General features: G+C 57.2%; 5 protein-coding genes across 5 annotated transcripts; all 5 read right to left on the reverse strand.

The window, feature by feature from the left end:
* Positions 1-403: 403 nt before the first annotated feature.
* LBRM_32_1570 (hypothetical protein, unknown function) lies at positions 404-1,636 on the reverse strand (the record flags this gene model as incomplete). The annotated part of the gene is made up of 1 exon (XM_001567464.1): positions 404-1,636. One exon carries the CDS (start codon positions 1,634-1,636, stop codon positions 404-406), a length of 1,233 nt encoding a protein of 410 aa, XP_001567514.1.
* A 628-nt stretch (positions 1,637-2,264) lies between these two features.
* LBRM_32_1580 (conserved hypothetical protein) lies at positions 2,265-4,328 on the reverse strand (the record flags this gene model as incomplete). Its single annotated transcript, XM_003723167.1, has 1 exon — positions 2,265-4,328. The coding sequence occupies one exon, from the start codon at positions 4,326-4,328 to the stop codon at positions 2,265-2,267; it is 2,064 nt and encodes a 687-aa protein (XP_003723215.1).
* A 1,794-nt stretch (positions 4,329-6,122) lies between these two features.
* Positions 6,123-9,404, reverse strand: LBRM_32_1590 (conserved hypothetical protein; the record flags this gene model as incomplete). Its single annotated transcript, XM_001567465.1, has 1 exon — positions 6,123-9,404. The coding sequence occupies one exon, from the start codon at positions 9,402-9,404 to the stop codon at positions 6,123-6,125; it is 3,282 nt and encodes a 1,093-aa protein (XP_001567515.1).
* Positions 9,405-11,169: 1,765 nt separating this feature from the next.
* Positions 11,170-11,613, reverse strand: LBRM_32_1600 (conserved hypothetical protein; the record flags this gene model as incomplete). Its single annotated transcript, XM_001567466.1, has 1 exon — positions 11,170-11,613. The coding sequence occupies one exon, from the start codon at positions 11,611-11,613 to the stop codon at positions 11,170-11,172; it is 444 nt and encodes a 147-aa protein (XP_001567516.1).
* Positions 11,614-12,411: 798 nt separating this feature from the next.
* Positions 12,412-12,897, reverse strand: LBRM_32_1610 (conserved hypothetical protein; the record flags this gene model as incomplete). Its single annotated transcript, XM_001567467.1, has 1 exon — positions 12,412-12,897. One exon carries the CDS (start codon positions 12,895-12,897, stop codon positions 12,412-12,414), a length of 486 nt encoding a protein of 161 aa, XP_001567517.1.
* Between the last annotated feature and the right edge of the window lie 900 nt (positions 12,898-13,797).

Raw genomic sequence — 13,797 nt, forward strand, 5'->3', positions numbered from 1 at the left:
CAGCTAAGCCACTGGTGCACAACAGATTCAGTAGTCGTACGAAAGAAACGTCTCGCCCCCCCCCATTCTCCTTCCATCTTACGTGGAGACGGCGCTCATTTTTTTCCTGTCGCCCCCTCTTCAGCTTTTTTCCCGCCCCCTCTCTCCCCTTTGGTGGTGGTGGTCGTCGTCGAAGTGCCACAGTAAAGTTGGTTACGCACGCCTGGATACTCGTTGTCTCCTCAACTACAGTCCACGGGCGGCTGCACACATACAAAAACAAGCCGCTCACAAACGAGGCGACGCAATCGCACGGGCAGATATATAAGAGCGGCCACAAAATCATAAGTTCGGGGTGCACTTTCTCCAGACACACCCGGGGAAGGAGGGAGGGGGGAACGGAAGGGCCTGATAAGCTCGTTCGTCAAAGAGGCTCCTCGGGAAAGAAGACAACAGAGCAGCCGCGCGCGTCATCGTAATTTTGCGTGGCATTGAAGACCGTTAACATCGACCCGGAGACCCATCCACGCTGACTCTCTCCTGGGTTCCTCTCGAGCAGAGGAAAAAGACGAGTGTAGCGGAGATTCTCAAGGATCGCTATGCCGCACCGCAGCAGCGTATGGTGGCTGTGCCTCTTGGGCAGAATGGTGTGCGGCGGATCGACAGAAGGGCTGTCGATGCCTACCAGTACCAAGTGAGGGAAGGCGCAATGCAGATAAGCCACTGCTTCGGGTTCCAAAAACGCGTACGAGTTCCACGGAGACTCAGACGACGTCGGAGCACTAGCACTGTTGGTCACGGTTACGTCCACCCGTGGTGGGGCCTCATCGTCCAGCGGAAGGAGACCGCGAAGAGGTCGCGTCAACGTCTCGCTAGTGCTTCCCCTGGTAGCGCCAGTTACCGTTGAGTTACACGTGATCAACAGCAGGCGCCACATTGGGCGGGTCCCATCTCGAAAGGCTGCAGGTAGTTTCGCTCGAGCCTTTTCCAGCACCTCCACCGTGACCACCACGGGGGCATTAGGAGCTAATGATTGCTGACATTCACGCAGCTCCGCCGCAACATCCAGCACTACGGCGTCGCCGCTGTAGTGTGCATCGTCGTAGTTGCGGTGAGATAGACTGCGGCAGAAGTGGTGTGGGCCATCGGCGTGTGTACCGGCGTGCGAGCTTGTCATGGTGAGAATGCGGTTCGCGACAAAGCACGGATCCTCGGGAGAGCTGGACAAGTTTTCGTACTGTGAGACGCGCCGCACCGTCGGGTAACGCTGGCGCAGAAATCGAACAAACACGACCGACACGACGGCACTCATCACGAGGCGCAGCAGGCGGTGCGTCCACCGTCGCCAAAGGGCCTGCCGTGCGACAGCTGCCCGGCTACCTTGCAGAGTGAGGATGAGCGTCACAAGCGCACCAAAGACGGCACTAGCGGCGGCGGTGGTCGTGACCGAGGGGGTGTAGACTAGCTGGGTGAGGATGTCGTTGGTGCGCAGTACCTGAAAGGGAGAAAGCGAGGGCGCGACGTGCTGCATGTCATCAAGAGACATGGTCAGGTCAACGCCACCAGCGAGGCTGACAGGCGCCGATTCCTTTGCCTCGCGCTTCCACTCTCGCACCTTGCGATTTGCCTCATCCAACTCCGTAAACTCCGCCGCCATGTGAGGTGCGACGCGGTAGTCACCAAGTCAGTATGCGGGTGACACCAATGTCACTGCGAGGTGGCGCAGAAAGGAAGGGGAGTCGACACAATGTGAATGGCGCTCAGCTTGCATACAATCAACTGCGCAGGTAAGCCGACTCCAGTGACTTCGAAGACTAAGTATGTACTTTGGCAGCATCCGCCTTAGAGCTTCCCACACCACCGAAAGCGAAGTACGGAGCAAGAAGATGGAGCGACAACGTGGAGCACGGCAGCAGAGGAAATGAGATATTGGGGTAAGGTCGAAGAAGCTGCCGTAGGAACAGAGCGTACCTCTGGCGTCCTCCTCGACGCACCTCCTCCTGGTGCGTCCAGATCGTGCCACTGCATGCACGGCCCCAACAGTGAACACTACAGAAGACCGAAAGGCCCTCTTAATTGATCGATGAAGAGAGAACAAGAGAGAGAGAGAGCATCAGAGTCTCTTGACACTTAGAGGTTCCCGCGAGACATGTATCCTCAAGGAAGACAAGAGATGCACTGCTTCTGTAGGAAGTGCCAACACGTGTGAGTTGGCACAGCTTACCCGCGCACAAGCAGGCACTGACGTACACTGGCTCAGCTACGCGCACAAGTCATCATGCCGTCTATTGAACATGGTTGTGATGCCTGAGAACACAGAGCGCATTGGCCGTCTTTCTGTGATGGGCGGCAGTTTCCATAAAGTCAAAGATTCCCTGCTCTGAGCACGACGCACCGACGGCATGCATTGTCATCACAACGCGTTCCGCTGCCTCGAAGCTGCAGTGGCGACTCACACCGAGTACGAGGTCATAGGTTGAGGCGCCGAGAGCGACACCTTTTGCATGCGCCCGCTCCACCCAGAAAAGAGCACTGGCCCACTGCCCCGCGTGCACGCACGATTCAACACACAGCTTCGCCTCCTTTGCCGTCATAGCCGCCCGCTGATTGCTGAGATAGATGGCCATTGACGTGGCCGCCGTCGCCCACTGTCCTTGGCGAGCCACGTGCGTTGCAAGACTTGGTACGACGTTGAAGCACTTGCGCCGCAGCATCACAGAAAGGAACTGCGTAGCGAGTCCCCAGGAGGCGTGCTGCTCGGTAATGGTGCGCGCCAACACGGCTGCATCAAGCTGGGATTGAAGAGGCATATGATGCAGGAGGCAGGTCAGCTCCACCACTCGCCCACTCGCCAACCTCATGAGTTCAGAACACACAGACGCGGCGTTTGCTGGAGACGCTGGGGCAACCGATTCGTGTTTTGACGCGTCGGCAGAGGCCGCTTTCCCTGCCGGTCCCTCCCTCCCATCCAAGGACCCTGCGCAGAGCTTCAGCAGCGTATTCATGTTCATAGCCGACGGCCGCAGTCGGTAGAGGTGAATGGCTAGGCCAGCGACATCGGCAGGGGCGCCGTCGGTGCACTGAATGCTCCTCTGTGCCAGTACCCACTTTGTGACTTCCTCTGGCACCGTTGATCTGCTGATGCTGCTTGTAATGTCGTCAAGATATCTCCAGGCAAGCTCTTGACCTTTTCGGAGACCGAGACACTTGAGCAGCACATCCGGCGCTGCTTTCGGGTCGTTTACCAGCATATCCGCCACGTAGGCGTCCGCGCTAGCAGGATCGCGTGCGACAACCAGTGGAATAATGACGTGATACAGGTAGTGCAGCTGTAGCGGTGCCGGCGCCGCCACGACTCCGGCCTCGCAGAGCAGCGAGGAGGAGGCCAGCACGCGTCGCAGTGTACGTTGCGAAGCTACTTGCTGCCTGCGTTGTGCTGCCATGTAGGCATGGTAGAGCGCTATGGCTTGCTTGTAGTCGAAGCGTGCCGTGGTGGTGAGACAGCAAGCGTACACCGCTGGGGTCCAATGCGGCTTGAAAGGCTGGAGCACGTGGCACAGCTCTAGGCTGAGCTGTTCGTCGTTCCGGCAGGCGTAAAAGAGCGCCACTAGGATTTCGTCCGAGACGAGCATGTCTTCGCCAAAGCGGAAGTAGTAAATGAGGGCCACGTCCGGGTGAGATGTGTTCAGCAGCGTGCGAAGCGCACACTCCACATTGTGCTGGTTGAGATAGCGCAGCTGTTGCCCTGCCTGATGAATGCCGCAGCTAACGTGAATGACTGCCTCCCACAACGCCTCCCGCTCCATCTTGGAGAAGAGCGACTGCACCTCAGCGACCGAGTAGCTCGAGATGCACTCTTTGACATCCTCCTCGGAAGCTGTGGCAAGCAAGGATACGTGAGGGCGCCGCTTGTGAAAGTTGTAGTGGCGGTGCGGCACTTGAGGCAGTTGGTGCACCGCCGGAGTTTCACAGAACTGCGCGTAAATACTCTCCTTGACACACAGCGGCACCGAGGCGGTCACGTCACTTCTATCAGCAGCGCGGGTGGCGCTTAACGTAGTTGAAACCAAAGGGTTGGGGTCTGTTTCCACTCGTGTGGCATAGTTCTGTAAGGACAGCGGGTGGGTCGCCTCCGCCTGCAGGTCGAAGCCCTTGAGTAGCAATGTTGGGGTGCCGCCTTGCGCAGCTCCCGCTGCTGCGGCACGGCGTGCAGCTTCTTGACGGTCATCTGTGAGGTACTTAACTGCCACGTAGACGCCAGACTCCACTACATCAGACCGCTTCGCCCACAGCAGTGCCGTTGTCGAGGCCAGTAAAAAGAGAATGTCATCTACACCAAAGAACGGCATCGCGCATTCAATTACGTGGTCGTTTCCCCCCTTCCCCCTCCCCTACTCCCCCCTCTTTGTGGAGCTTTATCTTGATTATGTAGCAATGCAGGTCCAGGAACTCACCAGTGGTGGTGTATCGGCACCCCGAACCCCTTTCCCTCTTACCACACAGCGTGTGGAACGCCTCTGGTGCCAGAGGGAGTCGTAAGGCCTCCGCGTGTGCAGGAAACACTGCACAAACAGAGAAGTCGAAGTGGAGAGACGTTCTTCGACACTCTCAAAGCGCCATTCGGCGGCGCTGCGAAAAAGGATGAGACGTGCAGTCTAGGATGAAAGCAAAGCGAGGAGGGCGTGCAGTCCCAGCTCCCCCCCCCACACCGCACCACCATGAGGAAACCAATAAAAGCCCCGTCCGTGCCGTTACAGAGATACCTTGCGAAAGGGTCTCTGGTTCATTACCCCAAAGCAACAGCTGCAGAAAGAAAGTCAGCAAGACGAAGGGCGAATGAAAAAGAGAGAACCACGCGTATGACGACGAGGATAAGATGCGTGATGCAAAGTGGGCATCCACCGCCAAGAGAGTCTCCGCTGAGGTAGCGTACTAGTGGCGTCCACCCGCGCGCTGCCTACATGTAAATGCGAGCGAGATGGAGACAGGAGGAACATTGAATGCCTTTCTGCCTTGCCGATATCTTCTCAGAAAGATAGCAAGGGGCCGACACGTGCAAGAAGACCCATGAGAACGATCTCCGCGACACCGCCAACGTTTTCCATTGTTAATCGGCAACAGGTGTGCTGTCCTTCTCACTCGGCTGCGTTGGTTAGTATTTCGTCGTTGCTTCTACAGAGAACGTCGAGGAAAATGAACAATAAAGACTCACAGGCGCACTCACGCACCCGGACGTATCTACGACTCGACGAGAACAAGTCGATTGAAGAGAGGGGACAGTAGGGCTATTGAGGCTGGGCAGCGACCAAGTGCAACAACGGGGTAGGGGTGCGCTACGGCACCCTGTCAGAAATCTTAGGCTTGTACCAACAAGCGTACCAGCGAGAAAGGTAGCGTGATGGGGGTGGGGGAGGAAAGCAAGTGAGCACTGAGGCAACCACGCACAGAGAGAGAGAGAGAGCGAGAGAGGAGAGCGCGCGAGCGAGAGAGAAAGGGGAGAGCACACCTAAAAGGCGACCGAGAACCGTCCAACACCCTAATGAAGCGCCTCCCATAAAGCGAAGTAGCCCGATATACCTCAGAGCACTCGCACCGACTTGCATTTCCACACGATCCCCGTATGTCTCGAAAAATTGATATACACATACGGGGCTCGCGTGGAAATGCAAGTCGGTGCGAGTGCTCTGAGGGACAATGACCTTGGCGAGGGAGACGAGAGTAACGCACAATCGCAGGCGAAGAAAGAACGGCGACGACAAGAAGAGGTAGAAACATAACGAAAAGAGCCAAGACGCAAGAGCAAGAGGAAGCACGAAAGATCTTCGAAGAGAGACGTTCTACATGCACCGGAACAGCGACAGTCGATAGAAGGAAGCATAAAAACAGTCGCCACGTACCACCACCAAAGGAGCTAGCGGCACCCAGCACACAACAAAGGAAAGCCCTAGCTGGAGAAACGAACGGGAGAAACAGCTGAGATGGACGTACTCCTCATCGTGCCCTCTCCCTTTCCCGGCATGCACTTCGTGGGAAAGAAGAGACGAAAGCGCAGACACACAGAAAAAAAAGCAGCGCACGCACACAGAGGCACTCAAACATAAGCACCCACGCACGCGCTCAAAGCCGTCGTGAATGCCGCCGCTTCAGTGCACAAGGTGAGGGATCTCTATCATGCGAACTGTTCCAATGTGCCCGCCGAACGTGGCCTGAGGGTAGGATGGCCGCGCTGCGTTCCAATGAGGTACCTCACCGGCGTCTAACTGCCTTCCGCGTGCGTCGTGCACTGTCAGCTTCGCGTGTCCGCTGCTAGCGTTCACGGCAACGCGCAAGTACACCACCTGCCCCATCATAGCAACTGGTACAATCCACAAATGGGAGAGGTCGTTCGTGCTGCCCTGTTCCCACGCGTCAATCGTGCTGCCGACACCGACGCCGAGGCCAACCCAATCACCAGGATTCTCGACTCGGATGGCCCACTGCACGTAGCGCGGTGGCCGCCGTTTTGCGTGTGGTGTGCCAAAGCTGCTTAGCAAGTCGTGAAGAGCAAAGTCAAACAGAGAAGTGCCGGTACTGTTCGGCACCGACACAGAGTCCGTGGCAAACCGTGTCGGTGATGTAGCCCTCGCAGCAGATCGCGTGTGGAGAGAAGCGGATGCGCCGCTCGTATACTCTCGGCGCGCTACAGGACCAGAAAGGACAGGTCTGGGTGAAGTGGTAGAGGAAGCAAAGCGACTACTGCGACGCAACGACTTGGCGGAGGCCGGAGGAGAAGTGGCACCTGTCCAGCTTGAATGCCAGCGGTCTTTGTTCCCGATGTTCACTGCATCCTCCATCAGCCGCCGGCCATTGTGAGGCGTTGAGTGTGTCAGAAGGCGACTCTCCATACGGGATTCCCCGCCTGCGCCTCCTGAAGAGGCCAGCTGCGGACTGAGCGCCAGCACTTGCGACATGACCCCCTCTAAGTTCGGCACAAGACCGGCGCTCATCGGGGGCAACTTCAGCGAGGCACGCGTAAAGCGCGAAGGCAAATCTGAGGCTGCGCTCAAGCCCTCAGCGATGGTTGCGATTTGCATTGAAAAGAGCGGCTTCGACGGGTCAGTGCGGACGTGTTCTGTGGCGGCGCGCAGCAACTCCACCTTCTCATCCGTGATGAGGATTTCGCGGGCGACGTCCGTCAGCGCGTAGGCAAACTCTGCCTCGCACGACTCCGTATACTCCTTTCTTTTTGCCTCCAGCGCCTCGATAAGGAGGTCAAACTGGTGATGGATGGCTTGCTTTTTGCTCTCACACAGCTCCCGCACCCGCTGGTGCTGCACGACCCACCGCTTTGACGACTGCTGTACCTCCTCTAGCTGAATCGACATCTTCTGTTCAATGGTGCGCCGCGAATCGACGTTGCCAAGGACGTCGGGGATCACCACAAAGTTTTCGACGGAAATGCCATTGCGCGACGCGCAGAGGACACAGACAAGCTCCTTTGAGCACCGATCGAAGAGCTGCAACTCGCGCTTATGAATAGGACACTGCGGCTCCGACTGCGGTGAGGTGTACGGCACCCAGTGCACGTTCAGCGCCGCGATGGGCACCACATAGTGCTCGGGGTTTCTAAAGAGAATGGCAGAGTTACTGACCATGAAGCAGCTGTTGACATTCCCGTTGCTTTCGAGCAGGTGCCGTGCGTCGAGCTCGGTGTCAGCGAACACCATGTTGCCGGGGGCGGCTTCGTAGAGGATAATTGGCGTACTTACGGCACCCTCGACGACGTTATCGGCATCAGAGAGGCTCCTGAGCCTCTCACCGTCAGTGTTGCGCAGCCGCAGCTGCGGATAGAAGTAGGGGTTCGGCATCACGCCTTTTGTTGCGACATAGATGGAGTTGCTGTTGCGCAGTCCGATGGCTGCAGCGCGGTCTGCCTTGAACGCTCGGATACGGCTGATCCTCTGCACCTTACCGTAATACTGCTGAGGGCAAAGAATGGACAAGAAGTTCTCCGCTATTCGATCACGAGAGATGGACGTGAGGGCCTGCGGGGTAAAGGCATCTTTTCTCAGCTGATCCATGACTACCTTCTCTGGAGTATCGACGTGGTCACTGTTACCACTTGCTACCGCTCGCTGCGATGGCGAACGGCGTAGCGTGCCGTCCACCACTGGAGGCGAGGTACTCATCGAAGCACCAGGCCTGCTGTATGACTGTAGCGATGCTGAGCGCCTCGAGGCGTGGCCCGTCTCGCTAGATCGAGACCGGTGGTGCCGATGTCGATGCTCGCGTCTTTCCTTGTGCGACGGCTTGCCGTCATCCACCGTGTCCTGCGGCGGCGCACGGTGGCTTCTCCGCTTATTCTTTCGTGATCCTTTGCTGCTCTCCTTTAAGCCGTGCTTGTGCAACCGCTGCTCCAACTCCTCAGAAGCAGCAGCCTCCCCGGCAGACAACGAGGAGAACGGAGATGCCGCCGCTGTGGGTGTGGCGCTGCCCTCTGTAACCTTCAGCGGAGGGAGTGCTGTGACTTCGTCAGGGTCTTCGCGGAGGTCGAACGAGGAGGATGACGAAGATGAGGTGCCAGGGATCACCTCTGCCGCAGCACTAGCGCGCGGTATTTGTGGTGGAATCGACGGTGCCATCTCCTCAAACTGGATCTCATCGTCACGGGAGCCACCTGTGCCGTTCTCGTCATGGAAACTGATCTCATCGACTTGCGATCGCTGCATCCCAACTTGCCCATCGCCCCGATGTACCGCGGCAGCTGATGTCTCCTGGTGTTGCTCAGATTGTGCCCTGGCAGGCGTCTCGCCAACCTTCACTATAGTCCCACCGGGCCGCAATGGGTCGGGCTTTGGTAGCCCTGGGTGCAGCGGTGGGGATGCCTGTGGCCCAACAGCAAAACTCTCGTTCTGCGGAGGGATCAGGGGCACCGTGGTGCGCAGCGTCGGCGCCACCGCTGCCCCTCCTGAGCTCGACGAGTCGCCCATCGACTTGATCAGCATCTTTGGCGGCGACGCACTCGGGTGGCCGGGTAGAGTCCTAACAGCACTGACAGAGGCTCCACTGCGGGGCGGACTTACAAGCACCTTTACACCATTTGGTAAAATGCGAAAGACAGGCGGATTTGTGGGCGACACTGACCGCGACGGAGTCAGAGAAGGGTTTGTGGCGCCCTGTTGCGCTCCCTCAGGCGATATTGGTCGCGACCCTGGTGGTGGCAGTCCACTTATCAGCTTCGCTCCCGGCGGTAACATCTTAATTGGGACCTTCGTCGGTATTCCCATTGAGTTCGGAGAGATGTTATCGCGTGACACCGACTTTGGCGTACTGTTCAGCAGAGGTGACGCTGCGCCTGCCGGGATGCTGTGCACCATCTTAAACCCCGGCGGTGGGGCGCCGGCTATGATCTTAGCCCCAGGGGGTGGCTGACCCATAATCTTCATCCTGGGGAACAGTGACGGACTTCCGCCAGGAGTTGGTGAAACAGAGCCACGCCGAGAAGCGTCGAGAGACCTGTCGCTGCCCGCCATGACCTTTACAACGGCGTTTGGCGGCGGGGCTTTGACGATCTTAGCCCCAGGTGGCAGTGCGCCCTTAATGGCCATCCCCGGTGGCAGTGGACCTCCAGGCATGCCCGGTGGGCCGCCGCTGGGTGCCGGCACCGACTTTGGCCCTACAGCCATCGTCCCTGGCACCGCCCCCGCCACGTTTGTCCGCGGCGTGGAAATTGCCGGCGTCGTATTGGCGTTTGTGGTCTCCCCGCTAGCCACCGTGCCTTCTGTCTTGCCAGTTCGCTTGCGTTTGCTCCGGAGATCCAGTTGAATGACCCCCTTCCTGATTCCCTTGAACATGGTGGCTGTGGCTCTGGCTCAGAAAAAGATGCAAAGGCGCGCTACGCACAAAGAGGGCGGTATCCATGCGGATGGTTCAGGTGCACTGTGGATCGGTGGCACGAGTGGGGGTGGGGGTGGGGGTCCAGTGAGGAATGCTCGCAGACAGAGGAACAAAGAAGAAAAGAGCAAGAAGGCTGTAGCAGACCGCCACCGGGGTGCTCAGATGAGAAGAGAGAAACGCGTTGCGGCAGTTGAACAGGAAACGTATACACCAGCGCGATTGGAATAATGACAGTGAAGCGGCTCTGCGCACACTTGCAGTAGCGGACCTCTTCATCAACTCTTCGCTTTCGAAGCTGAAAGGCACAGCAATCACCCTCTCCCCCAAAAAAAAAATCACCGTGAGCGAGAAGAGGGGCTCCTTATCCAAAAGAAAGAGTGTGTCAATCTCGAGTTACCTCGTTCACCCTTGCCACCGATGCGGTGTACACCTGGGGCGTGACGAATAATAAGAGCCACACAGCGTGAGAGAGTGTGCCTCTGTGCAAATGACTCCTTCCACGTTGCGTGATGCGTGACACGATGATTGCTTTAATTCGTTTTGGGGGGAGAGGTGGGGGATGGGCCTTGAGGAAACCCGCGTTTGCAGAGTCCACAGAGAGATTAAGTATAATGTGCCGACTCGGCCCTTGTGTTTCGCTACGGTTCACTCGCGAGGTACTTCTCGTCGTGGTCGTTTGTGGGTGCACTCGAGCGGCGAGGAGGCGGGGGGGGGGGGGGTTGGGAGAGGACATGCATGGAAAGGAGTGTGATATCGAGTTAACTTCTTTTGCTTTCGAAATGGAAGCGCAAGCGCAGGAGAGCAAACGCAAAGAGCCCACCCCCCTTCTCATCTGGTCCATCACCGGATAAAAGAATGGCCAACTTTGTGTCACGTAAACACAGGATTGACAGAGTGCCGGGAGAGCCGCGAGAGAAGAGAGTAGGAAAGGGCAGTAATAATGTCCTGGGTCGCTACCACACCGTCCCCTTTACGAATGACTCGAAGTTTGTGTTCCTTTCCGCACTCACATGCACATGAATCTTCCGCGCGACAGCCAATGGCCCAACGCGCGTTCTCATCAGCACCCCCACCCACGGGGATACAAGAGGGGGAGAGGAGAGGGACGAGAGACCCACATCCAACACCACAACTTAAAAGAGCCGAAGAAGCCACAGACGCAGCACTGCCACACTGCGTAGCAGAGAAAAAAAAAAAGAGAGAGAGAGAGAGACTGCAGTGGCTGGGAAGTAGCCGTGATGCGGGCCCAGGGGCATTCGCAAGCGTCTGAGCACCCATGGACACCCATACATCCGCATCGGTGCATCTGTCGCCTCAACTGTCTTCCTCGTCCTCCAAGAGCGGCTCCTCCTCGAATTCACTAATTCCGTCAATGCGGGCCATGTGCTCGCTAAACAGGAGTTGACTCGTCGACGCATTTTTGGCCTGCGTGATGGTCTCCGCCATGCGTCCCATGGAGGCGATGTGCTGTGTTAGCGGGGTCTGCCGCTGCACGGCGAAGGCGCGAGCGGACTCGGCCCATGCACAGTGCTCCGTCAGGTGAACAAGGTGAGTTTCGGCGAGGTTTTCCTTCGCAGCGGCATCGACGAGCAGCGGCATCGAACGGCGACCGTTGACGCGCATCATCTCCTCCTTCACAAAATCCAAGTCGAGCTTTTCTTTTGTCACCTGCGTCGCTGCCCACAGTGTGCCGTGGCTGCGCATCAGCTGATGAAACATCGTCGTCTGCGCCAAGCGCTTCGCGTAAATATCGTTCATATTTGCTTGTTGCTTCGTTTCTCTGTTGGAGGTGGTCTGAGGTTGCCCGGAGAGAGAAGAGTACAACTCAGCTGCGGAAACAACACAAAAAGAGAGAAAGACACACGCACAGTTGATCTCTCTCCTCGCTTTACAACACGCAATGGCCGGTGATGGTCAACTGCGGATCTCTGAATACACCACAGCGCTTTCAGAAAAAATAAACGTGAGAGCGACAAACGAAAACAACCCACGAAGCGATGCAGAGGAAGAGGAGAACAGACAGAGAGAAAAGGATCCAGTTTGCCAGCATGTGATCAGTAAAAGAAACGCGTACCGTAGAGCGCTGCAAAACCCATCTGGCTACTACAGCAACCCCTCCAGAACCGTCCGCAAAAGCATCCTCGACCGTTGCGAGGGTCCTTCTGTGCCGTGCTGCTTGGTTCACTGCAGGCGTTCTGCATTCCACCACCACCACCACTCCCCATACCCACGCCCATCCGTGTGTCGTCCTTCTCCTATTTGCGTTCTCGAAATCCGCTGCCAAAAAAAAGGGGGGGGGGGGGGCAGCTAACGATCTAAGCAGCGACACACACAACTCATTCCACACAGAAGGGAAGAGAATGAGAAAGCGATGAAACGAGAGAGTTACACGCACTTGTAAGTTCCCTCCTCTTGGTGTCTCCCTCAACAAACAGAAAGAGAGAGAGAGAGCTGATTCAACAAGAAGACTACCCCACAGACCTACAAAGGAAGTTGCCTCACCACGAGTCCTCCAGCGCATGCCTGCAGCGGCGGTATCGAGAAAAAGGTCAGCCGTCACGCCTTGTGACCCGGTTCTGGCGAGGCCACCCCCGGTATGCCCAGGTTGTCCAGTTGAGCCACGCCAATATACGCAAAGCCGGCCTCGCGCAGCTCCTCCTCCGTCGCCTTTTCGTCTCTGGCATAGTCTGGCACGGGAGACACCGCAGTAGTGGACGATATCCTCATTGGGTCATCCTTCATGTATGCCAGAGAACGCATCTCCCAGTAGAAGACCATCACAAAAAAGAGGCTTGACAGCTTGAATAGCGACCAGCTCCAGTCCCGGTTGCAGCCGAAGAGATCGAAAAATGGCACCTTTTCGCGAGACTCGAAGCACATCTCCTGCCAGTGCGGCTTTTCGGGGTCGACCTGGGTAAGATCGCTGCTATCGTACAACCGCGCGTCCACCATGTGCTTCCCTGCGGAGGCGGTGTCGACATACGGCTTTGGTGGAAGCGGCGTACGCTTTGTACGCCGCATCAGACGGCTTAGCCACTTCATTAATGCGAAAGGGGGCGGTGAAGAGGATTGAGGGGGAAAAAGTGTGAGGTAGAGCAACCGCAGTCAACGAGAAGCGGCTACTTCGACTACGGTAAAGGTAAAAATCTTGGGATGGGAGGGCCACACGATGCACAACGTTGTGGAATACAGTTTGCAACAGCACAACAGGAGTCTAGCGATGAGGTGCCTGCTACACAAATTGTGAACTTCCAGTGAATAACGCCAGCTCCTCGCTGTGAAGCGTCGCACGCAAGGCGGCGACTTCAACAAGAAGAACAAAAATGAGAGAGAGAGAGAGAGAGCAGAATGAAATTGGAAATGAGAACTTCGTGTGGAGTTGATGAAACAGTACACCAGCTTGGTGAGGCGGTACGGGCAGCTAAGCGCTCGGCCACTGGTTCGCTGGCACGTGTGCACGAATGCAATCCCGAAAAAGAAACACTAAAGGGGTGGGGGATGGGAGAGGGGACATTTTCTACAACGCCGTAAACGCCTCCCTAAGAGAGGGCCGCCACGTCACCACCGCCTTGCACCTCCCCCCCCCCCCTTTGAAGGGGGAAGAGGAGCGATGCGCCACCCCTTTTCAGTGCGTCTTTCCTCGTTTTTCATCACAGCGCTGCGCTGCTGTTGTTTGTTTGTTTGTTTGATACGTTAGACGCAGGTCTTAGGAGGCGCAAGGCAGAGGCGCGCAGGGGACGTCTCCCAAGGACACTTCCACGCGCTACCTTCTTTTTTTTTTGGGGGGGTGAGTGGGGGGAGGGTCCACTTCTTCTACACCAACGATGGCGCAGCACATTGGGTCGTGCCGCCTTTGTGTGGGCATCGGTTTGCCTCCATCGCGACAGGCAACACACCACTCCCGTTTCGGTACACGCGCTCCTGTCGCACGGCAGACCGCTG

This window comes from Leishmania braziliensis, chromosome 32 (genome assembly GCF_000002845.2).
Source record: "Leishmania braziliensis MHOM/BR/75/M2904 complete genome, chromosome 32".
Classification (NCBI taxonomy): Eukaryota; Euglenozoa; class Kinetoplastea; order Trypanosomatida; family Trypanosomatidae; genus Leishmania; species Leishmania braziliensis.